We start from the raw sequence: 26,329 nt of genomic DNA, 5'->3' as shown, positions 1-26,329 counted from the left end.
TCCGCTGGTTTCATTGTAAACTAATCAAAGGACTGTCAGTGCCCGCAGCGCTGATGAAATGACAGATTTATGTTTGGTACATGGCTGCTACTGCGGGGAATATGTCCACCTCTTGTGTTGCAGCGATGCGCAGTCGTGCCGCATGACTCACAAACGGCAGAAATGGCACGGATGTAAACAGGGGCGGGCCGAGCTGCGCCGAACCTGAGCTCCTCCTCCAATCACAACGCGCGCTTTTCTGACGCCACTCATCTGCGTCACTCTCATTGGCTGTGTCCGCTGTCTGTCCACTGACGTAGAGGAGGTGCAGCCTCGCAATTACACCGCGGAAAGGAGGAGAGAGGGAGAAAAAATGATTAATCTGTCAAACGCAAATTTGTGTTGCGAATAGGAGCTCACTGATATTCAACCGACCGCGATCCGTACAGTGCAAAAACAAACTAACGTTAGCATCGGGGGCTGTTGGCGCTTGTCCTGGGCAGGATTGTCTTTGCCACTTGTCTCTGGTGCCTGTCGTCGTTTCAGCACTGGACAGCGACCAGGACGAAGGGACACTGCAAACAACAAGCATCTCCTGAGGCAAGGTAACACAAGCCAGTGTACAGCACAGCAATGCAACCAGCAGCTCTGTAATGTTAGCACATCCACATTTGTGTCGAAATTTCATGTGCATGCATCATCCTCCTGCATTCATTATCTGACATATACATCATTATTCATGGCGCTTTGACAGTAAAGCTGTCCTTATCAAATGCCCTTGACACTAGCAGTACATTGGCAAGGTTTTGTGTTTGTGTGAGAGAGGCGGCCTGGTGTTGGTGGTTAGCAACTGCGCAATTGTGTGTCCTGTGTGTTCTCATGTCCCGGCCTCTCTTCACCTCTTCCCTGTCTGCTTCCTCTTGCTACAACAGTGTGTCCGAGCCTCGCTTTGGCCCGGGGCAGCGCGCGGCTAGATGACTTCACTACATCAACAAGCACCGCGGTATCCTGGACTAATATAGCAGCGTCACATCCCCTATTCCCCCACCTCTTCCTCCTCCTCCCTGTCTCTGCTGTGTCTCCATTCGCTGATCCCCGGGTCCGGCTACTAAAGGCACCATGGGAAACCGTGGCATGGAGGAGCTGATCCCGCTGGTCAACAGACTGCAGGATGCCTTCAGCGCCATCGGACAGGCCTGCAACCTGGACCTGCCGCAGATCGCTGTGGTGGGCGGCCAGAGCGCAGGAAAAAGCTCCGTGTTGGAGAACTTTGTGGGCAGGTAAAAATGACCACCAGAAATAGGATAATCCCCTCGCCTTGACGATGACATAAGAGGCCTATGAGGCCAAGCTCTCAGCGCAGAGTTCAAAGCATCTTTCAAGCTTTGGTGTAACAAACACCTCATGTGCTGGTCCCATGCATGTTTACGGCAGGTGTCTGTGGAGGAGGCTGGTTTGTTGGTTACACTTGCATTTACAGGACCTGCAGCTCACATACATGCCCACGGAGTCCCAGAATAACCTCTCACTGTTCGCATCCTCTTTGGTATCTCTTTCAGTTTAGTTTTAGTTCAGTTTTTGGTTTGGTTTAACTGTTGCCCTTGCCCCTTGGTGAGTTCTAGTCTGATGTTGAACAGGTGAAAAAAGTTATTGATATATAAAGTCAGATGCTTTAGGTCATTTTTTTTAAATTATATGTTTAAATCCATATTAGTCGCTACAGATTTACTACTGATGTGTATTCATCAGCCCCCACATACTTTCTAATATCAACAGCTTAGTTTTAAATGCAGCTAGACTAATGTCTTTGCCAACCCATTGTAGTAGATACTCTATGTATTAATTTAAACATGCTGTAAAGGCATCTGTTGTTATAGTTTTTTTTTTAATGTGTTTTTTAGAAGCCCACAAGATGGTTTAAGTAACCACTATCTTTGTATATATTTCTTAATTTTGTATTTCAGTATGGTTGTGTGGTCCATTCTTATTCAAATTTACAGTAGTAAGTGACCTCAAGCAAACAGGGCCCATGTGTTCCTGTGCTGTAAGATGGATTGCATTGATTTAGTTTTGTTGCGCCCGTCACTGTGATTGGCCCTGCTGACTAATGGTCCTTCTGTCCGGGATTGCCTTTGCACTGTGCTGAATGTTCAAGTGGTCATGTCTATTTTCTACACCCATCCTCTGATGTTGGGGGTTCTGGAGGCTGATCTCTTCTTATCTTCAGTAGTGATGTGATAGTGCAATGCCAAAAAAAAATAAAAATCAATAAAATAAACATGGACTAGAAGCAAGCCACCACTAAACTAGGGTTTATTTTGTGTAGGACTTTACCAGGACTTGTGTAGGACTTTACCAGGACTAAACCAATCCCAGGACTAAAATATAACACAACATGAACTAAACCTGGTCTATTCTATCACAATACTACTTTTATAAAACTCTATTTGAACAAAATCAGGGCTAAACCAACATTAAGCAGGATAAACCTTCAATACATTATGTCACAGTTTTTCTTATTCCTGTTGTTATGTAGCTAAACTTACTTAAACAAAAATTAACATCAGTAGTAAAGAGTCTTGGTAATTGATGTCTCTTCCTGTGCATATGAGCCTAATCACATTTTTTTCCCAGGGACTTCTTGCCCCGTGGATCTGGCATTGTCACCCGTAGGCCCCTGGTGCTGCAGCTTATCAGCTCGACTGCAGGTGGGTGCAGCCAAATTCACACCCCCACACATATTTTCATGCTGAAATCCTCCATTTGTAATTATCTTTTGACTGGATTTTGCCTCTTACAGACAGTTAGATGTGTTGCTAATCTGACCCTATATTACTCTTTTCAGAATGGGCAGAATTTCTTCACTGTAAAGGGAAAAAGTTCACAGACTTTGATGAGGTCCGCCAAGAAATCGAAGCTGAAACGGACCGTGTCACAGGAGCCAACAAAGGCATCTCTCCAATCCCCATCAACCTAAGGGTCTACTCTCCTCATGGTACAGCTCTTATTTTTAAATTAGGACTTAATATAATCAATTGATGCATTTTCATTTGATTTAAGACTTCAAGTATCCATGGGAACAATATTTGCCAGAATTATTAATAGATACAAACATTTGCACAGCCAATAGAGAAATAATACTTCAGTACAGGTTGTATTTAGCCAGAAATGGAATAATGCACTTGTCTAATCTCAATGACAAATGCATACATTATGAATGTTGCTTACCATCTAAATGTGTCTTGGGCTGTTGATTTGTACAGTGTCTGAGATCTCCCATTCTACCCCTTACAGTGCTGAACCTGACTCTGATTGACCTGCCGGGGATCACTAAGGTCCCAGTGGGAGACCAGCCGGCCGACATCGAGCAGCAGATTCGGGACATGATCATGCAGTTCATCTGCAGAGAGAGCTGCCTCATTTTAGCAGTGACCCCCGCCAACACTGACTTGGCCAACTCAGACGCCCTAAAACTGGCGAAGGATGTGGATCCACAGGGTAGGATCAAAATAAAACACCCTCCTTTGATTATACTACAGTAACAGTACTTTATGTAGTAAGTAATTTGCCTTGTTAATTTGGGGACTATACTGGTTAACTACCAAATCATCAAATTATTTTGATCATAAAATATTTGAAATGATCCAAACAGTTTTAAAGCTATTCTTGCCAAATGCAGCGTAAATGTCTTTCCTTGTGCAATTATTTTCTGCATATGTTCTCCACACTGGGAGTTGCTGATAAACTCACAGATCCCTCCTCCTTTTCCTTTACTCAGAACCTTAGGCTTATTGAATGACCCAAATGAAGATTGACAAGTAGTTACAGTGATTTGTTGGTCCTCCACGTTTTAAAAATGTGATTGTTTGACTTTTATCTCACAAAACAATTATTAAACAACTTATTTGAATGGATGTGCAATGTAGACAGAGTGACCTTGTGCTCTGACCTTTTTGAATGTGGAAACAGAATTTTCTTCCAAGGATCGATCAAGTGTCAGAGTATTAATAGCTGCTATGGGGAAATCTAAGACCAAAGGAGAGGCTATGAAACACACAAATCAAACTGTAAGTGACTGGTAGTGAAGGGAGCCATGTTGGAATTAATCTTTCAATGAGGGCTACGTAAAGGTTAAAAAGGACAATTGAATCAGATGGAGTTTTACATCCAGAGACTTTAACCTTCAGACGAAAAGAAGGACGCAGAGGAAGGTGAATTGGCAGAATGAGAGAGAGAGGAGAGACAGGGTGGTGGGGGTTGGACAAAGTGTCCCAGCTCATGATGCTCAAAAGGATGGAGAATCAAAACAGGGTACATTAGACAGGACGAGAGGGAACACAGAGAGGCAAACACATTAATATATGTATTTATTCAAACTTACATCCAGGAAATCAGGAACAACCAGAAGCCTTTGAATTGTAGATTTAAGCCTCCTTTTCTAATTTGAAAATGTACTCAGTTATACTTATACTCAGTTTATTATATTGTACAAGCTTAAACAAGCAAATCCACTCACTGCTAACTAGTAACAAGTGTTACACATTAGGGTACTGTACTGAGCGTCTCCAGACGCTGGCCGTGTCCCAATTCGACAAATGCACCCTTTGATGTGCCTACTGAAGTACCCGCCCGACTTAAATGAGCCATTCGAACAGCATAAAAACATAAAACGACATAAAAACGAAGAAAAGGAACAGACTTTGCTGTGAAAATGACCTAAGAGTGGCCAAGGTGAAGCCATGCATTTCTGAACTGGTCTCTCAAAGGCAACAGCAGAAGTCACACTGATTTGCAATAAATACTCATTATTATTCTAGCCTGATGGATATTAGGTGATGGGTGTGTCTTAGAATGTTAAAAATAATAAATAGCATAAATACAATAAGTTCATTATTGGAATACATAAGGTTAAAAATTAAAATTATTTCAGTGTGGTAGTATTAAAAAAGGCCAAGTCTTTGTAAAAAGGTATGCATGTAATTTGTTGTGAGTTTGTGCATTGTACTGGTTTTATTCTTTGAACACAGTGATGTTAATGCACAGTTCATTTTGTGCATCAGTAAAACATACATATGTCTTGAATTTGAAAAAAAAAAAAATTTTACTTTTCAATAAAGAAGGGTTCGGTGAATGTGCATATGAAACTGGTGGGGTTCAGTACCTCCAACAAGGTTAAGAACCACTGTTCTAGCTATTTACAAGTAATGCTAATTCCAACATATTATTAGATAAAAATCAAATAACTAAATCAATAAAAAAGTATAAGCAAAGTATGCCTAACTTATTTTCTGATGTTTCTAGGTCTTAGAACTATTGGAGTGATCACTAAACTGGATTTGATGGATGAAGGAACAGATGCTCGAGATGTTTTGGAGAACAAGCTGTTGCCACTGCGGCGAGGTCTGTCTCCTCCATTAATATTTCTTCTTTTGCTGCTTGTTTCTTAAAAATATATGGGTTTTTTTCCTTCATATTTTTTGCAGGATATATTGGTGTAGTGAATCGTAGCCAAAAGGACATAGATGGAAGAAAAGACATCAAGGCTGCCTTGGAGGCTGAGAGGAAGTTTTTCTTGTCGCACCCGGCTTATAGGCATATGGCTGACAAAATGGGTACTCCACGACTGCAAAGAGTTCTCAATGAGGTGATTTACAGCTTAAGTTTTTATTGAGCACTTTACAAAATTGATGAAATGGCCCACATTTTTCCAGTTGCACAGTTAGAGCCAGATATTAATTTGACACCGGAAAATGCCAAACCTTTTCAGTATGTTATTATTATTTTATTATTTGTCTCAATTTTCTTTGAGTAAAACAGGTGTGAAAATGTTGTTTTAGGATTTTCATTTGGATTTTTGTGTGTCTCCATAGCAACTCACCAATCACATCCGGGACACACTGCCAGCGTTCCGCAGTAAACTCCAGTCCCAGCTGTTGGCTTTGGATAAAGAGGCTGAGGAATACCGGGGATACCGACCCGATGACCCATCCCGCAAAACCAAGCAGCTGTTGCAGTCAGTCTACCATGCCTAATTTTCCCACGATGCAATTGTTTTCTCTTCTAATTTTTTTTTTTAATTATTCAGCATTTTTTGTAGTGACAGTTTATACTTTTTGCTTTTAGGATGGTGCAGCAGTTCTCAGTAGACTTTGAGAAAAGGATTGAGGGTTCAGGTGACCAAGTGGATACAGTGGAGCTGTCCGGAGGTGCCAAAATCAACCGCATCTTTCATGAGCGCTTCCCTTTTGAACTGGTCAAGGTGCTTATAATAAATAAGATTACAATAAAAAATAAAAAAATTAAGAAATGTTCATATATATATATATGTGTGTAGGGGTGTGTGTGTGTGTGTATGTATATATATATATATATATATATATATATATATATATATATATATATATATATATATATATATATATATATATATATATATATATATATATATCCTAAAAATCTTTATATCCATTCTCCTCTTTAGATGGAGTGTGATGAGAAGGAGATGCGTCGTGAAATTAGTTATGCCATAAAGAACATCCACGGCATCAGGTAAGTTGAAACTATTCTTATTAATTGTATAACGAAATTGCATTGATAGCATAAATTAACAAACAAAAAAAGTTAATTATCAGTCAGTGGAGGGGTGAAGAATGTGTATTCATTTTCCTGATGGTCTATAGGACTGGACTGTTCACCCCAGACATGGCGTTTGAAGCCATTGTGAAGAAGCAGGTGATAAAGCTGAAGGAGCCCTGTGTGAAGTGTGTGGACATGGTGATCCAGGAGCTGATCAACACTGTGCGCCAGTGCTCCAACAAGGTCAGTGTTATTGGCTGTGGGGGTCTCCTGTCTGTTTGTTTGTTGTTTGTTTGACATATTTTTTTTTTTTTAATTTTTGGTTTAGTTACTTATAACATCTTACTTTCTTATCTCTCACTATGCTGCTGGATTTCACAAAGCAGTTATGGTTAATTAGGTTGATAGTTAAAGCACTTTATATAAGGTTTAAGATCAAACATTAGCTGTATCGATTAACTCATAATTTGACATTTCACTGGGTGGCAAGTCACCCTGAGGACTCAGACACATTTTAATGTGTTTGTAGCTGGAATGCTTCCCCAGACTTCGTGAAGAGACTGAGAGAATCGTCACAACCCATATCAGAGACAGAGAGAGTCGGGCTAAGGAACAGGTACCACTTTTGTACTTCCAAAATGATTTAAAATTTACAGTCACTACTGACTGAAAATGTATTTGTTGCATCTTGTTTTTTGTACAGGTGTTGCTATTGATTGACATTCAGCTTTCGTACATCAACACCAATCATGAAGACTTTATTGGATTTGCCAAGTAAAGATTTCTTTCAACAAATTATCAAAATAGAACTGTTCCTTTGCTCTAACGTGTTTGGCTTGTCATTACATTACAGTGCGCAACAGAGGAGCAGTCAGACCAACAAGAGCCAGGGTGCAGCAGGGAATCAGGTGAGGCCTGTCACATTCTGATGTAAACAAACAGAACGTAGAAAGTGGAAGGTCATAAGAGCCTCAGCGTAACCACTGCAGTCTCCCATTCGCAACAATCCCTGTTCATTTATTAGTTTGTTATTATTCTCATTTTATGACAATTCATTCATTTTGTGACATTCACATCTCAATAGTTTACTTTTAAAGAACATATAATTCATATTACTCTGTAATAGTGGAATCAATATTTTGGAACTGATGTGTATTACAGCTACAGTATATGCCATTTTATTATCAATTTAGTGTCTCTGTTGTTCTTTTAACCAAACATTTCCATCTTTATACAATACTGAGATGCACCTGTGGTCAGTGTTCTATCTCTTTTGCAAATGTTTTTTTTTTTTTTTTTTTTGCCAGTTATTTAGTTTATCCTTTTTGTAAATGTCTCTTTTAGTTGTAGCTTTCATGCCACTATTACCAATGGTATTTTGAGACATTTCCCAATGTGTTTGAACCCCTCCTGTGTCATCAAGGTGCCATGTTTCATCCCCATTCCTTAGTGAGGTTCTCTACTGCCCCCTAATGGTTGTCTGTTGGTGAGTATAGCTCATTGTGGGTTCTGGCTTGCAATTTTATTAATGGCTGTAGTAACAATTCTTCCCATTGCGTGGTGCTTTGTTGCACTGCTATCCATCTACTACTACGTGTTCCTTTGTGGTATTATCTTGGATTCCTGCTCTTAATAGGCTTGTATACTATAGGCTGTGCTTGACAGGGGCACTGATTGCCTTGTGTCATCAGCACCACAGGGAGTCTTATGGTTCTTCCTATTTCAGGCCTCCTCTCCTCCTGCTTCAGGTCTGATTGTAAGAGCTTATTCTCTGGCCCTTTACTCCTAACACCACCGTCACCTTTTAACTACAAGGGGTTTTTAGTATATTGTGTCTAAAAGCTCACCAAAAGGTTAAAGACTATCAAGGCTGGACACTGTGGGTAAAACTGTTTTTTCCTCATTGTTAGTTTCCAAACTTAAACTTTATTGTGTCAACTTGACCAGAATTTATACAATTCCCACTTATTTGAATAACTGATTGCTTTAACTGACATTAATGAAAAATCTAGGTACCAACTGAAGATATCAGATAAAAATAATAAAATATTAAAATATTGGCCCTTTCTGTCTGTAGTGTCTTGCCTTCATTTTTCTGCTAACCTTCTTTGTGAGTCATGGGTGGTCAAAGACTTAAGACTGGGGTTGTTTATAAAAGCTTGTTGCATTAATATGGCTAATACACACTCTTAACACACTCTTAACACACTCTTAACACAGTGGTCACTTAACAATCTAATGCTGCAGGCCTGTGCTAGCGCTGTATTGGACACTGACACTGCACTGATGATCTGAAGACACTTAACACATCTAACCTCACATATCTATCATTGTAAAACAAATTTAGGGTAAATGTATATAATTCTACTGTCTAACCTTTGATCTTCTTCATTCATTAGGTTATCCGCAAAGGTTGGCTGACCATCAACAACATCAGCATCATGAAGGGCGGAGCCAAAGAATACTGGTTTGTGCTGACTGCAGAGAGCCTTTCCTGGTTCAAAGATGATGAGGTGAGGAAAATATGTGCCCAAGTGTCCCAGAAATTTCAAAACAATTTAATGTCAATGCATTTATTATTACATTTCTTAGATTTTAATCCACACACATCACAATAATAACAAAAGAAAATAAAAATCTGAGGGTGGCAGAAGTTTCTCCTTCACAGGTGGTGCTTACATTGTCAGACTGATATCTGCCTGTCTGTGCCTGCTGTACAGGTTGGGGGACATTCTGCACAGCAAGTGTAGATAGGCAGACACACTGCAACTTTTTGAAAAAGGCTTTATAATACAAACAAATGAATATAGAGTAGGTAATAACAACAAATAATAATTGTACCCATGGAGCAGCTCTACATTCAGCAATTTAGCACATTTTTTCTTCTCACTTGGTGACTTGGCTGCCATTCAGTGGCCGGTTCAACTGTAGCCATTCACACATTCAAACAGTGGGTGTATATGGTGGCCAAGGGAAATGGTATGCGTTGGTAAAAGGAATCAAACCGGCAGCCTTGCAGTTATTAGGGGAAACTCCTCTACCAATTGGACTACTGCCGCCCATACCCGATGCATTTGTAGTGTATGTGTTGTATATGTGGTATAATAGTGTTGAAAATGGCATGTATAATAAGCTACTTCTTCGCACATGTGCCGTTTCTTTTAGTTCCATTCATCATTACCACAGTATGATTGTTTGTTCTGCTCTCTCGTCTTTCAGCTAAGACTTTGTTTAAGGCCTTTGTTTTTTCATTGTGATTTTGGAGCTATCCCAATCTTAACCAAATGTTCCCTCATAGACACTCCGCAGCACCCAGACAGCACACATGGGTTGCACAGCACTAGGTCCACACGCTGCCATTTGATACGTAAGTGTGGTGATGGAGCAAATTATAGACTGCCGTGGCTTATTATATATTTCAGCTGAACTTTCTATAGTCACATGCAAAGCGTGCACACACACACACACACACACCCCAACCCCCCCCCCCCCCCCCACACACACACATACACACACATGCATGTTCTTTTTCTGAGTGGAGTTGGCAGTAAGTTTGGAACTGCTCACATTCTTGGCAGCAAAATCACAAGTTTAAAATCCAAACATCAGTGTCCAGTGTTTTAGTATAAGGGAGCCCTCTCTATTTAATATTAAGATCACTGCTGTGTATCTGACAACTGTCCCAAATAACTGCATATACTGACTATATTCAATATTACGACCATTTTACAGAATGTCCTGGTCAATGTGTTTACTCAAACATCTCTTTTTTCAATTTTTACTTACTCTTTGCTTATTTTTTCACTGCTATGCTTCTTTGTAGCCATTACTAATACAATTTACTATCACACTACTTTTCAACTGTATGCCATCTCCCATACGCCACTGTCCTTTGTATTAAATCTATTTGGCCACCCACTGACATACTTCTTTGGAGGCGTCTGACTGTATTTTCAAACTCCACTTGATTGATTGGCCCTGCTTCGTTCAGTGTGTGCTTGATGCTTTGCAGCCACAGTGGCTCCTCCCACTTGACCACAGCTTCACCAGGGCACCAGGATAACTCCCTGAATATCTGACTATAGACTAGGTAAAATCTGACATTTGTCTTTAGGTGTATTCACAGCCATTTATCCAGTGCATGGTTAGTGGTGAGAATCAGTGTCAATGTTTATTCCAGTAATGGGTGAGGAGGAAGTAGTGAGTGTTAGATTACACAATATAAAAATGGACATCAGTGCTGGTATGTTAAATTAGCACAGGTGAAGGAAGGTATATTAGTTTCAATACAATGACACACACATATTTGGACATGAAATGACAATAGCACACAGACACACACACGCAGAGAGACAGGGCACACTTAAAGATAGACTGACAGAAGAGGGTCCATGCCCAGTCTAACCAATGTGCAGACTACTGTACACCAGTATGATAATGAACAGGTAGTCTGAACACTGGGTGGACGGAGCCGGAGCTGAGAGCCAGGCCTGGTTCTGTCTGCTGCCAATCCAGATGCGCGCTTGCCTTGTGCCCACTTTACCAGGATCTCCTTCACCGTAGTGCCCTCCAAATTGAGTTTTCACCATCGTATTCGCTGCGAGATGAGGGGCGATATCTCTTGTTTGTTTGTTTTGGTTTAAGTTTGGAAAGCGGTGGTCCTCTCTTGCGATCCGGGTGATCACGCCGGCCATCAGAAGTATCCAGCCTTGACGTGGCATATTCTCTCATACGACTGACTGGGACAGACTGGGCTGCACATTCAGGGAGGGGATATTACAAAAAAGAGGGAACGGGAGGAAGAGGGAGGGGACCATGCCTGACCATATATGGGATGGAGTGACCCCTTAGGGAAATGCAACTCAGACTGATTTGTAGACTTTCTTATCCTGTCTTCTTCATGAACTTTTCTCTTTACCTTTGTCTATCTCTTAACAAATTCCCAAACATTTGCTAACGTTCTTATGTAAATCTTATAGAAATCCACTCCACTGTAAGTTTTTTTTCCACCATCCCTACTCTCCCGCCTCTCTTTGGTTCTCTGTGTGCAACTAAGCACTACCAGATGTTGAGTTTTAACGCCAGGCTGTCATTTAATCTCTCTCTCCCGCTCTCTCTCTTCCCTTCTTCAAAAAAATTAGGCAGGAAGTGGGCCCCTCTGGAATGGAAAGAAAAAATATTTAAAAAAATATTGAGGGGGAGGGATATAAAAGACAGACACAGGGATGAAGGTTAGACATAGGACAAAAATGGTTGGCCCTATAGACGTCTTTTGACTTGCATGTTTCAATACAAATCAGTAATTGTCTAAAAAAAGTATTTCTTTACATCACACAATCCTGGTTGTAGCTTTTCCAAAATCGTTAGCTACCAGCACTTTCCTGCAAAACACAGTGAAGAAGGACTTGTGTCTTGACCCGCTCTTTAATGACTTCCACATGTGGTCGCCCTCTCTGTTTCTCATTCTTCTCCTCCCACTTCAGCCCCTCTTCCCCCCGAACACCACCACTACCCCCAGTTCTGTCTCCCCCATTCCACCTCGCCCCTGACACCTTTCAGTTCTTAGTTCTATTTCACCTTCTCTTTATAATAATGACAAAAATGCAAAATTAAATCATGCCAAAACCAAAGAATTGAATTGTTCTCTATGAGTCATACGTTCTCATGATCATGTGTCTTTTGTTCTCAGGAGAAAGAGAAGAAGTACATGCTGCCCCTGGACAACCTGAAGGTCCGTGATGTGGAGAAGAGCTTCATGTCGAGCAAGCACATATTCTGCATCTTCAACACTGAGTCAAGGTCAGCTGTGACGTCCAAATCTGTTTGCCCTTAGCAATTGTAATGAAAAGTGACTGTGCTTTGTGCGTCTGCATGTTTGTATGTGAATCATAGACTGAACACTAAATATTATCAGTGGGTGAGAGTATCCCCTACATTAGACATTTTATACCATTATTTTTTACCGTTTTTAGGAATGTCTATAAAGACAATCGTACTTTGGAACTGGCTTGTGATACTCAGGATGATGTTGACAGTTGGAAGTCCTCTCTTTTACGTGCAGGTGTCTATCCTGAAAAGACTGTCACTGTGAGTAGACTTACTAGCATTGAGTTGTTTCTCTGTTTATTGAGTCCACCTACAATTAGAAACCTGACACAAAAATGACTCCCCCAATCAGCCTTTGGCTTTGTTTTTCAGGTTGAGAGTGAGACCACTAGCTCCACAGATAACTTCTCGATGGACCCTCAGCTGGAACGTAAAGTGGAAACCATCCGTAACCTGGTGGACTCCTACATGGCTATTGTGAATAAATGCATACGAGACCTGATGCCAAAGACTATCATGCATCTCATGATCAACAATGTGAGCTCATTTACCTACTTTCTGCAATACATAGATTTCACCCTTTTTATTTAAACTAAACTGTTGCTCCCATAGGTGAAGGACTTCATCAATGCGGAGCTTTTGGCTCAGCTGTACTCGGCTGGTGATCAGAACTCCCTCATGGATGAGTCACAGGAGCAGGCCCAGAGGAGGGACGAGGTGCTGCGGACTCACCAGGCTCTGAAGGAGGCTCTGGCCATTATCGGTGACATCTCCACCACCACTGTTACCACACCTATGCCTCCACCTGTAGACACCTCCTGGATGGGTGGCAGTCGCAGGTATAGTACAATTGTTTGCTCAGAAATAATAAACACAAAACAAATTTAATCTTTTATTAATGTGTGTCCTATTCTTTCTCAGATCTCCTCCCCCCAGCCCCACTGCTCCCCGAAGGATGTCTTCAGGCCAGCGTCCTGCTCCTCGAGGGGCTCCCCCTCCACCAAACCGCCCTGGACCTCTGGGACCTTTCAATAATAGTGCTGAAAGCCCCCAGGCCCCCAGCCGTCCCAACAGGGCTCCCCCGAGCATCCCCAGGTGAGTAGATCACAATGTCCCACAGAGTAATGAGAAGTATCCAATATTCAAAACCCAAAACATAGCTGTATGTGTATATATTTTCAGCCTATAATTTAAAATACCATAACAGAAGAAATCTGTACCTTTAAAACACAAAAAACTTAAAACCCCCTTGTAATTCTTATTGAATCTCTTTTCCATCCCAATTTTGTGACACTTAGATATGCATTTCTTCTCTTTTCTAGCCGGCGGCCCCCTCCATCTCCAACAAGACAAGCTCCTCCATCTTAAACTTCTGAAGGAGTGGCCTATTCCCTTATCTCATCCTCTCTGCACCTCTCTATCTTAGCCATGGCTCTGCTGTTTGTGTCTTTCCTTAATGCAGACACTAAAAGTCTTTACCCCACTGACCCTCAATTTCCTGCCAGGTGACGATGTCCATATATCTATGTACAGTATGGTACTTGTCTTGTGGTGTATATGTATGTTGCGCTTGTTGCTCACCTGTGGTCCAGGTTTGCTTTGCTGGATCCTCCTTTAGCCCCCCTTTGCCAAGACCATCACCTCCACCCCACTTGCTGCTTCTCCATGAAAATATGCTCAGCAGTCGCACTGCCCTCCTCATTCCAAATGCAGCATGGCACATACGCTGCTTTTATTGCATGGAAGTGTGTGTATGTAGAGTGTGTATGTGTTTGTGTGTATGTATAAAGGGGAGGGATGAATTGGCCTATCTATAGGCTGAAATTGATTTAGCATTGTATTAATTTATTGTATATCACCCTTAAGTGTTAATTATCAGCTTAATGTTCTCCTAGGAACACAGGTTGTATCTTAGTATGTGAGTGTATATAGAGTATGTGTTTGTGACCACTTCCATAGGTATAAGACAGCTGGATGCTACATTCACCTTGTTAGGTCTTACAGGAACATGCGCAAATGGCAGCCATATTAGGAAGGTAACATTAAAAAGCAACAGTTGCTAAATAAGTTGAAAAACAGTCTCCATTTAGAAGGTTATTAATTCAATGCTCCTGTAATGTGTTCCAATGTTTGGCTTTCTCCAAAGAAATGTGTAATGTGTGGGTTAATTGATGGACATAAACAATGTGAGAGAATGATGAGAATGTATGTCTCTGCATCAGTCTTATGGATGAACCAGCCATTTTGTCCTAGATGTTCCTGTCTTGGCCCAGTTAATTCTCAGTGAAAAAAGGTGCTTTTATTTTTGAAATTTATAATAGGTATAACTCCAATGCAATTCAGTCTTTAAATAACCACTCACACCTGATATGATTTTTATATGTGGGATGTTGCCTATAACCTTCAATATAATTGGAATTTGTTCAGTTTCATCTTTCTGGACAGATTTTATTAGACCTGTGCCATAACTGTCTTATTTCTACATCCACTACATCCATAAATTCATAAATGATAACAATATCCCTAGACTACTGTGCTGATGTCTTCCTGAATATGGCCGCTATAGACACAGGCTGTCAGAATGTGGCATCTCCTGCTCTATATCTATGACCACTACAGTGTACATGAGTGTGTGTGTGTGAGTGTGTTCAGAACTGGGTGCATGTGCTGTCCGTCTGCACGTTTGTTGGCGTTTCAGTTGTGATCGTTTTCATGAACGCTGTTATTGATGAACCATAAAACCCTTGAGGTAAAATATATGTTGGACTTTGTGAGTTGTTCCTGTGTTATAGTAGCAGCCATACACACATAGCAAGGCTGAGGAGCACCTATAGTATTCTGTACATGGAACAGCATCAATAATAATACATATAACCAAACCTCGGTGTCTACCTGTGCTGTATTATTGGTCAAAATGTGACCCTTAACAACCTTACGCTTTGAGTCAGATTCTGACTGTCAAGATTTGTAGAGAGAGGTGTTTTATTAAAATGTTCCATTAAGCCTTTTTCTCAGGTTTGCGACTCCATGCACGCCATAAACAGGCTTTTACTTTATCAATTGTTTTTGCATCACAATGAAAGCAGGGGGATCAGTCAGTGTCTGCCTTAAAGCTATAGGCAGCATTGTCAGTTTTCAAGTGCTTCTCTGTCTGTCTGTTATTGTGTATGTGGGCCTCAACTGTGTTCTAATGTATATAGGTAATGATATAAGAGACATGTGGATCATAAAGACCTCATCAAGGACCCTAGCGCTTTAATTGTTCTATGTCTCACTAAATTGTCTAATTTAGGCAGCCTTAAAGGGCATCAATAGCAATTCTGTATTGCCAAAGCATATGTAGTCAGAGAATAAAAAAAAAATGTTATAAAACAGCTGAAAACCAACAGTGAAGTGGTTTCAGTTGTAGTTAAGATGGCATATAGAGCATATAATGTTTAATGGGGGAATTGCATTGGTTGTTATTTTCTGTGTCTCTGTATTGATCCTCAATAAAATCCTGGTATATTACTATTTGTATTGTTTGTTTTTTTTGTCTTGGGAACGCCATACTAAAGCTAAGAGGGAAGATAAGATTGTTTATTTCATGAGTAAAAATACATGCTCTAGATGCTCTTTTGCTATAAATGTGATGAAACTGGTGATTACCCCAAAAGAAAAAAAAGTTTGTGCTTCGTAGGGTTTTGATTTACCAAAAAGTTCCAGTGTTTCACCACTAAATGTAGGCTATTATTCTTATACCCAGTGCCCACTTATGTAAAATTGAGTAAAGAGCTCCCTCTTCTGGCTGAAACACAGACATGCACTTTTTTAAATATGTATAAAGTACAGAACATTCAGTTCAGTCTGTTTTGTTATGAATAGATTTAAACTGAAGTCGGTTTTAAAACACAACACTTTGAATCATAACGCTAAAACAACTGCAATGCATATAGTTGTTGGGAAACCACTGCGATTCAACAATTTATTTAACATAAGTACTTTTTCGGAGGAACCTGTGTGCGCCTTTGGACGTGCCCGACAGCAAAGGCACGTCGGCATTGGAGGAGCCGCTGTGACGCGCATGCGCACTGACATCATGCAGGTTCACTAACCGAGCATCTCCAAAGAAGAGCTAAACACAAGCCAAGTTTTCAGCAAGTTCTACCAGTCATTTTTAATCGTTTAACTTCACAGGATAGACTGTATTTGAGGATGTAAAGCTATTTCTGAACAGAGCGAGGATGAGTCCACCGACTGGAGACGGATGAAGATGACATTTCTGTTATGGCGAGCTGTGTCTCTGTGGCTATGTGTAGCTGTTTTATTTTTGTAAGTTGAGCTGGTTTCTCTATTATAATTTAAACATGACTGAATCGTGTTTATTATGTGGATATAGGAGTTTAAGATTTGTTCATTTCTAGCGCCAGTTTTACATAGCAAGTGTGATTTTGCCCCCCGTGGTAGCATGTAGCATGCTAGCAGTGATGTGGCATCTGGCGCACTGACCTGTCAACATAAAAAGTGAAGTGAACCAAAATAGTACTTAAAGGTGTTTCGGTTATTCTGATGCGGTAACAAAGATTTATAATCTATGGACTATCACTTGTAGACAAAGCTTTTGCGCTAGTAATTTTGAGAATGACCATTTTTATTCATGTATTATTCTACAATAATTCACTGTTCCTCTTTTCAAACAGCGGAGTCTGCCGTACAAAATATTCCACTTTGTTTTATGAATAAATCCTCTCTAAGCAGTTACATTGAAGCCTTGTCAGTGTACGCAGCCTTGTCATGACACAGATTTGTCAGCTGTTGACAGGATTAAGGTTGATCCATGTCTCAGTGTAAAACTGACAGTTCGCACTGAAGCCTGGAGGATGGTGCTTTGTGATAGCTCTCCGTCCTTATGATTACCGTAGACTCGAAACAAAACTAAATTTTAGTAGATGGAGAGGGGTGGTGTGATGTAATGTTAAAGCGATGTGTAGGTAGTCAGTAATTATGTCCTTTCATGACTATCATTTTTACTATCTGTAGATAAAGAACTAAAGAACTTGAGGCATCTGTGATGATGTTAGCTGGAACCTCCTGTTCATACACCAGGTCTGGGACCATAACCTTCCAATTCAGTCAAAAATAAAATGGATAATATTAATAATATTAATAATAATAATAATAATAATAATAATAATAATCAGAACATTCACATGAAGTGTGTCCCAGGCAAAGTGCAGATTACATAACCAAAGCAGAGATTGATCATTTTACAACTTTTTACAACCCTTCTCTACTAAATGTGGTAATACAGTATCTTAAAGGTAGGAACGTCTAATAATCTTTAGTAAAATGACCCTTTCCGTTTTCAGGTGTCTTGATGAATCCCATGTTTCTAGTGCAAAGCATCAGGAAGAGGCCAAAAGGCTTAAGTCCACACAGGACATGTGTTCGGAGAAAGGGTGCGACCAAATGACTCACAATGAAAAGGTGATTACACCTGTGTAAAGCATCTAGGACTACGTGTAATATTATGGCCATACTTTATTGCTGATTTCTACAACTGATTGAGATAAAACTTGTTGTTTTTTTAGCTTGAAGCAGCACAATCATTTTCAGACAATGTGCACCCTAAAGGTGAAGAGGATGAGATAAAAGATGAACACAAAGACAAAAGAGAACAACGGGTACAATTATTGAGTAGTAAATCTCTACAATTTGATTTCATTTATTTACGCTTCAATTGCTATTAAATACACATGTTTTTGGGTGCGTTGTTCCCTAGATTTTGGATTCTGAGGTGCCTGCCATGGAACTGTTTGGGAGAGAAGAACCAAAAGAAGATGAGCATGAACAAAACTCAGCACACGAATTGGACAAACTGTCCACTCTTCCGTCTTCTGAGCCAGACTCCAGTTTGGCTGCTGAGTTTAAAGATGGATCTATGCTGCACATTCAGGAGGAAATACTAGAAAGGCAAGTCATTTCACTAGGTCCTGGTTATCTGCTTCAACATTTACATAGATTATTAAGCATATAAATTATAATCTGGTATTTATTTGTAGTGTTTCAGACCATGCCCCTGTTGTAGCAGAAGTAAATGATTCTGATTCCCCTGCTGCTGATTGTGAGGTGGAGCCCAACCCCTTTGATGGTGACAGGTCAGTGTAAATATCCTTTATGGTGGGCCAGCACATGATGTTGACACTGATATAATATATGATTGGTAGCAGCCCCCCGATGGTCCTGGAGAACACCTCTAATGCTCACACCACAGGCACCAAGTCCCTCCCTGACCCTCCTCTGGGCTCCCCAGCTGCTCCCAGCACACAGCATCTGGAGACCAATGTCTCCCACATGCTCCAAGTACTGAGCTATTCTTGTCTGAGTATAAAACGAAATGTTCCAGCTTTATTATAACCATTATCTTCACAGGACCAGAGCTCATCTGGTCCCGCAGAGACGGATTCCAATGTGGGCAGCAAAGACCCAGAGGATATTCCAACATTTGATGAGTGGAAAAGAAAAGTGATGGAGGTTGAAAAAGAAAAAAGTAAGTTTACATTTACATGTAGCCAGTGTAATATATTGCTTTAGTGTGCTCAAAACAAGTTACTTCTTCTCCAGCTGTGACCACACATACGTCTACTAATGGCGCTGCTCATCCAGTAAAGAAAGCCCAAAAAAACTTCAACAACTATGCTTCTGTGGAGTGTGGGGCCAAAATATTGGGTGCTAACCCTGAGGCTAAGGTAAAGGTTATAGAAATATACACCCCAAATATACAGCCCACAATGAACATGTATTGAGTAATACTATTGTTTTAAACAGAGCACTTCATCCATTCTGAAGGAGAACATGGATTTGTACATGCTAAATCCTTGTAGTAATAAAATATGGTAAATAATATATTATTGTAATCATCTTGTGTGCGTGTGTATTGGGTGTTTTCTATCATTGTTCTGTTCTGTTTGCTCAGGTTTGTTATTGAGCTCTGTGAGCCCGTTCAGGTGAAGCAGTTGGATATTGCCAACTTTGAGCTTTTTTCCTCTACTCCCAAAGACTTTCTTGTCTCCATTAGTGACAGGTAAGTGTGACACATGCAGTCTTACAATGCAATCTGAAACATTATATGTATGAAGAACAGTGCACTGTTATTTTACCTGTTCTAATGCTACAGTGTGTAAATGCTCTGTTGCAGATACCCAACAAACAAATGGCTGAAGCTGGGAACTTTTCATGCTCGAGATGAACGTACTGTCCAGAGTTTTCCATTGGATGAACATCTTTATGCTAAATATGTCAAGGTGAATCTATATTATCATTTAGTTTGCTCTCCTCACTTTCTGATCTATTGTAGTTGCTGTCTTATTTCTATTTCTATTTTGCAGGAGCACAACTGTATTATACTTTAGTGTTTGCCATCTCTTTTAGTACATCTCCCATATTATAGAATGGCTGTTGCATGTTATAGTAGTTACACTATAAAGCTGAAATGAATGTTCTGCATGTAATGTTTTCATGCATCCTTCTGTTTTAGGTAAACATAGAAACATCTTGGGTCGTGTTTGAATGCATGTGGGCTCTCCTTTTAATTGTTTCTATTTTTCTTCTTTCCCTTACTTCAGATGTTCACCAAGTACATAAAGGTTAGCCTGTTTTTACTTGTACACAGGTTTGGTTGTGTGAATTAAGAAATGATTGGTTATTTATTATATAGTAAGCAATATTTATAATGTGGTAGCTGTTAGCCATTGTATAGCTAATTCATAATTATCCTAAAATGTCAAATAATCCCAGTATGCATTTTTTTCATATACTTAAAATGTATTACATGTGGTAAAAAAAAAAACCCCAAACAAAAAAAAAAAACAACAACAACACTTAAATCTTTTATCCACATACATCCTTGTTACCTCTAGATTTTATTTTTCATTTGTTTTGTTGCTTTTAGGTGGAGATGATCTCTCACTTTGGGTCTGAACATTTCTGTCCTCTCAGTCTCATACGGTATGTGATCTTAATGACAGGGCTTCCCATTTTAAATATGTGCGGTGTTAATGGTCTTTGCATGTGTATTCAGACTATTATATAATGTTACACATTTACTCTTGAGCAGACAGAATTTATGAACCATGTGATAAAATATATGTTTGCAGCTGTGGCTTCATGTCTGCCACATTTAAATCCTAACTGGGTCACTAATGTAGTGCACAGTGGCAGGAATAAAATTCCACTCTAATATGACAATGGCCCATACAGCTTCATTTTTTATAGACTTGAGTGTGTATATTGTGGTCAGTGAAACTGTCCATGTAAATGCATGTTGCTAGCTGTGTATGTAAAGCCTTGGGAGCTGAGGTTCACTGTGACACGACACCAGAATAAAATTATATGGATGCACTTTTGTTGCCAGGGTGTTTGGCACCAGCATGGTGGAAGAATATGAGCAGAACACTGACCCCTCAGAAAGGCCAGAGGAGCAGGACGATGACTTGGGTAAGATTTACAACATAAAAGCCTCTGATCAGCTGTTTCAAATACACCTGTCTTGGAAATGGACTTGAAAAATCTACTGAACTCTAAAAATGCAACACTGCTTTCCACAGATTACCCTGCTGGCTATGCACCTGGTGAAGGTGACTCCAAAAATTTAATTGGATCTGCAAAGGGTAAGGACATATATTTAATGGGATCAGCCCAGTGTTAATAGAATACAATTTTTGTGGGGTCATAATGTTTTAAATTACAGACTCCTAGTATTCATTCATATTTTTCTCCACAGATGCCATTTTTAACATGGTTAAAGACATTGCTGTTGTTCTGGGAGGAAGCGATGAGATGCCAGGTGTTACAACTTTGCACTGTTTGGTTGTCTTTTATTTTAACAAGCAGTTCTACATTTGTGAAATTTGTTTTACAGGCAACATAACATCCCAGGAAGTTAATATGACTGAGCCACAATTACAACCTGAAACAGCTACTGAAACAAAACCAAACATCCAACCTGAGTAAGTCTTTGCCTTTGATACTGAAATATGAAAATAATGAAAATGTATATTATTTATGTTGCCTATAATATATTTATGGTTTGATTTTCTATGTCTAGGCCAGAACTGGAAGACTTTTCCAAAACTGCAACTCCAGGCACTGAAATGCCTGAGGCAGCTGTAACGGATTCTAACAATGACGAATCTGCAGCTAAAGAAGAACAAATTGTCATTCCTTTAGAAAAAGATGAGGATGAGCCTAGCATCAGCTCTACCATTATTTACCTGGGCGAGGAGGAGGTAGCTGAAGAGAACCTTGGCGACCAACAAAAGGATCCATGTGCTGTGTTGACTCTAGCTCCTGCCTGCTCCTGCGCTGCTTCGCTACACGAGTACCTACTGCAGACATGCTTACTGCACATACCCCAAAATTGCACAAACTGCCAAACTGCAGAACAATTACAAACTGATGTACCTAACTGGGTGATATACCAGCCCCCTTCTTCATATCCACAACCGCAGCAGACACAGAAGGACTCACTGGAAACACCAGACAAAGAAGATTCAGTTTCTGAGCATGAGAACAAAGCCAGCTTCACTGAAAACACACTGTCTTCTAATATAGTATCCCAGCTTGAACTTCAAACTATAGAGCCAAGTCAGACTTCGGACCACCGCAGCACCATTGAGCCTTCTGTAACAATAGCAATCCCTGCTGAAGAAACACCACAGTTAGTCTTTGAAGTACCGATCAAATTGCCAAATTCTGAAATCAACCAAGATTCAGCTGAGGAGAAGCAAATAGAATCAACAGGAACCCTTAGCAGCACTGTCGATGTTGTACCCACTGTCAGTGCAACATTGGATGATGCAACTACCAAACTACCAAAAGAGAAAAAAAGTCTAGATTTATCTCAAGAAATTAAAAGCAAAGAGGACAAAGATCCAGCACAAATTATCAATGGCAAAACCCCTCATTCAGAGCTAGAAGCAACAGTTGTCCCAGATGAGAATAAACTGCCTGAAATAGAGACCATCCCTAACCCCCTACCCTCTGATGCACTCAGCATGGATTCAAAAATGGAGGACTTGAATGAGGACATAGCCACAGGTATCTCTCGCCCCTCTGCTGCTGCTTCGCCGTCTGTCTCTGATATTTACGCAGAGCCACCTAATGGTACGGAGCTGAATGGCAGCCCAGTGCACGGCTCCAGTCAGAAGGAGTCTGTGTTTATGAGGCTGAACAATCGAATAAAAGCTCTGGAGATGAACATGTCATTGAGTGGACGCTACCTCGAGCAGCTCAGTCAGAGGTAAAGGACTGAAAAATACAAATGATCTTGGTGGTAAACGGCAATATATGTGCTGATTATAGTGTGATTATAGATACCGAAAGCAAATGGAGGAGATGCAAAAGGCTTTTAACAAAACTATAATCAAGCTCCAGAATACCTCCAGGGTGGCAGAGGAACAGGTCAGTCAAAGCTGCAGACAGTTCAAGATTTTCCACTCATACTCGTCCATCCCATCATCATGTGGCTTTTCATCCTTATGCAGTATGTGAAATATATAGTGTAATATGAGGAACCTTGATTAAATCCTGGTTTCTAATTTAGTTTTGCAATATGTGGTATGTTCTTGAGGTGGAGATCTGTGACCGGCAGAGCAGACATGCCCCCAACTCTAAATTAGTGTCCTTTGACCAATGCCAACACTTAAACAGATGCGTTTCATAGGCATTTCACGATAACAGATTGTGACTGACCAGATTAAGTGATATCGAAGACCACTCTATGCCACTGACGCAATCCAGATAATCCTAATATGTCTTCTGAACAGTAAAAATAAAAAGTATAACATGAGACACTTAAGTAACTGATATCTATAATGACTTATGTTCACACAGTACAAAAATAGTCAAAAGCCAAGTTTATTTGTATAACACAATTTGCACACAAAGCCATTCAAAGTGCTTTACAGAATATTGAGCCCCAAAACTATTATATAAAATAGTGTTATTGACTGTCATTGTAATTATTGTAACTGGTTTAGGGGTTTAAATTCTTCATGTGTATATTTAGGATCTTCGTCAGACTGAGTCCATTCAGCAGCTGCAGGGCCAGTTGGCAAATGTGACTCGGCTGGTGCTCAATTTGTCTGTCCAGGTCAGCCAACTGCAAAGTGAGGTTAGTGCAAAAGTTAAACTGTAATAATAATGAAATAAATAAAATATCCCACCTGGGTTCCACAGGTCATATGTTGTGTATTCATGCTGTTTTTCAGGTGTCTGATCGTGAGAGCTATCTTCTGCTCTCTCTGTTCATGTGTCTCTGTTTGGGTCTACTGCTTTATGTCAACCGCTGCCGAATGTCCTCTACTTCCTGTTCTGAGCCAGAGCCTCCAATCTCAGAGAGCTATACCTACTGCTGTCCAGAACGGTAGGTTCTACAGTGGTGGTATTTGCAGTCAAAAAGCTGAAAGAATTTGATAGAAATTGGTTATGGGAGCATGAATGGATTTTCCTCATCAAAGCAATTTGTAGGCTTAATTATTCATCAAGAACAGATGGACCGATAAGGAATTACCCAACCATGTCTCCTCTTATAACAGGCCTCCTGTAATATTTTCTTTGACCTATTACCATTTCCTTAATAGGCAGTTTTCCAGCGATGAGGCGGCACTCAAGAGAAGCGCATCCTATCCACTCATCCACTCTGACTCATTCCAGTTAGCCTCCACTATGGGTAATTTCCATGCTCCACTGCTTTCATTTATGAAATATATGTAGTTATCTTTGTATAACTGCAATGTTGATGTTCTGTATAGGTCCAGAAATCCTGCAACACGAAGAGACACAGAGTCTTTGTCCAGCCATTAAAAAGGTACTTTACAAAAATGTGTTCAGACAATTATAAAATAGTTCACGTCATTTTGATAAGAGTTGGTCTGGTAAATGGCACACTCCTACCTTCATTCAGCACTCACATTGTCACAGACCAGTATGTGTAGACCACCGATGAAATGACAAATATGCTGCCTGTCTGTACATAATAGAAAACGCAGCTCTTATGATGGCATTTTGTAAACCTTTGTTGTTTCAGAGAAGACGTAGAAAGGTGAAGTCCCTGGAGAAAGTGGAGACTCTAAAACCCTCTCTCCATGCTGCTGAGCCAGTCCAGATCAAAGGACTTGATAAAACTTGTAATGGGGGGACCCTTCTTGTAGAGCCAAACCCTCTTGCAGAGACCATACTCCAGCCCCCTTTTAGAGACGCTGTGTCGGAGGGAAGCTCCGAAGGCTCGTCTCACTCAGACGACCCTTCGTTCTGTGGCATCACGTCGGCCTGTAACAGGATCTGTGATGGACTTCCAGCTAAAAGTCGCGCCGAGCGGCGGGCCCTTAGGCGCAGGCGGCCCACGCACAGTGGAGTGGTGGACTACCTCAAAGCCCCCAGCAGACACAAGAGGAACTCTCTACCTATTTACACCATCCATGACATCATGGACAGACAGGAGCAGAGCTCATGTGGACTCAATGTGCACCTGTCAGGACCTGTCTGACTTAAAATTTACACTCACTGCTAAAGCTGTAGAATAGTGGGTAGGGCAAATAGCTTGAAGCTTTAACATTGGACAATCCTCACCTGTTAATGCTAATGATTAGTTCTTGTTACATGCCCATGTTTGTAACATTAATGTCTTCCAAGATTCTTCCTATTTGTTTGGAAGTGCTATTAAATAGAAATATTGTACACAATATATGCTTTTTTCACATACCTTTTTGTGGGACCTCCCACAATTTGTGAAACAACTTATTGTACTATCTAGTATTTATTTATTGATTTTTAATTATTTTTTAACCTATAGATGTTGATGCAATACCTATAAATTCCCTATTCTTTTCTACTTCATTGTTCTATTCATATTCAGTGAACTTTATCAACTGCTTTTCTCCTGTTATAACCTTTGTTAAAGCACCATAAAACAAGGATCTATTTTGTGGCTAAATACATTTGTCATGATGACTGAACAATCAGAGTATGATCGCCAGTCTCTTTTTGTCTCCAGTAGAGGGCAGTGTATCATAGAAGTAAGATTTATGCATTTTGAGCTCCCTCACCATCATTTTCTGTTGATGAGTCATTGGATTGCAGTAAATAAGCTCAAGGGCTAATTCCCCCTATCCTTTGTGCAAACCTTTTTCATTGTTCCAAAAATCTGCACCACTAGTGACCATGAAACTGTTTCTATTATATTTTCTGTGTATATTTTAAAAGCATAATACAAAGAATATAATCTGGAACTTCCATTTGTGTTCAAGGCAACAGACTAAATAAACAGTGTGTCTGAGGATCCCTGTAGCCTTGACTAGAACCATGTGGCTGTGTTTGTCAAGTTGGAAAAATCTGGATTAATTCCATTACTTTTCTACGGCCTCTTAGTCTCTGTGGTCACGCACGGGTCAGAGCAGAGAAAAATTGGGTTAAACCTCTTTATTTATGTGGCCTGGTGGATAGCAGGGGCCACTCTGAGATAAGCGTGATGCCTGATGCGTTCTTCATTTTGTTAACAGTATTCCTGGGTTTCCCTTGCTCTTCCCATTTCAAAGATTATCTGTAAATGCAGGGTTGCAATCCTCTTTTCCCAGGCACTTTTTATCTGTGGCTGTCATGGACTCAATGGATGCTTTTGAAAATAGCCCTGAGCTGTGTTGGGCCGTGCGCTTTGAAACTCATGCCCATAAGATGTATGGAAATCATTTTATTATTCCTTCAAGTTTTTAAAGGATTTCATGCACTAAAGTTCCAGATTTTAACACGACAAAAAGATGAAAGAAGATAATTTTTACTCAAGGTTTTTTTTGTTGTTTTGTTTTTTGTTTTTTTGTTAAACCACTGAGGTAACAAAATAAAAAACTTATGTCAGTATAAATAACACATAACAAATAATGCATATCTTACAAAGTTCACTTGAAACTCATTT

At 40.2% G+C, this 26,329-nt stretch overlaps 2 protein-coding genes across 3 annotated transcripts; both read left to right on the top strand.

The window, feature by feature from the left end:
- Positions 1–304: 304 nt before the first annotated feature.
- Positions 305–15,893, top strand: dnm3b (dynamin 3b). Its single transcript, XM_033982960.2, has 21 exons — positions 305–584; positions 912–1,259; positions 2,614–2,687; positions 2,825–2,974; positions 3,274–3,477; positions 5,281–5,379; positions 5,463–5,623; positions 5,850–5,992; positions 6,103–6,238; positions 6,461–6,528; positions 6,660–6,798; positions 7,085–7,171; positions 7,259–7,329; positions 7,409–7,463; positions 8,955–9,068; positions 12,245–12,354; positions 12,528–12,642; positions 12,754–12,918; positions 12,994–13,220; positions 13,303–13,476; positions 13,704–15,893. Exons 2-21 carry the CDS (start codon positions 1,099–1,101, stop codon positions 13,747–13,749), a joined length of 2,499 nt encoding a protein of 832 aa, XP_033838851.1. The 5' UTR covers positions 305–584; positions 912–1,098; the 3' UTR covers positions 13,750–15,893.
- Positions 15,894–16,382: 489 nt separating this feature from the next.
- On the top strand, positions 16,383–26,118 carry LOC117385048 (SUN domain-containing ossification factor-like). Of its 2 annotated transcripts, none has more exons than XM_033982282.2 (24): positions 16,383–16,692; positions 17,730–17,847; positions 17,952–18,044; positions 18,143–18,333; positions 18,423–18,518; positions 18,588–18,723; positions 18,793–18,910; positions 18,985–19,109; positions 19,189–19,256; positions 19,337–19,444; positions 19,559–19,664; positions 19,986–20,006; positions 20,312–20,367; positions 20,774–20,856; positions 20,967–21,029; positions 21,143–21,205; positions 21,281–21,368; positions 21,467–22,660; positions 22,734–22,821; positions 23,429–23,533; positions 23,631–23,785; positions 24,003–24,091; positions 24,174–24,229; positions 24,449–26,118. In XM_033982282.2, exons 1-24 carry the CDS (start codon positions 16,628–16,630, stop codon positions 24,905–24,907), a joined length of 3,744 nt encoding a protein of 1,247 aa, XP_033838173.1. In that variant the 5' UTR covers positions 16,383–16,627; the 3' UTR covers positions 24,908–26,118. The 2 variants fall into 2 exon arrangements, with proteins under 2 accessions (XP_033838173.1, XP_033838174.1); XM_033982283.2 differs by having other exon boundaries at positions 16,436–16,692; positions 18,591–18,723.
- The last annotated feature ends 211 nt before the right edge of the window (positions 26,119–26,329 follow it).

The sequence above is a fragment of the Periophthalmus magnuspinnatus genome, chromosome 17, assembly GCF_009829125.3.
Source record: "Periophthalmus magnuspinnatus isolate fPerMag1 chromosome 17, fPerMag1.2.pri, whole genome shotgun sequence".
NCBI lineage: Eukaryota > Metazoa > Chordata > Actinopteri > Gobiiformes > Gobiidae > Periophthalmus > Periophthalmus magnuspinnatus.
The sequence above is the reverse complement of the archived record's forward strand: the minus strand, read 5'-3'. Positions and strand labels throughout refer to the sequence as shown.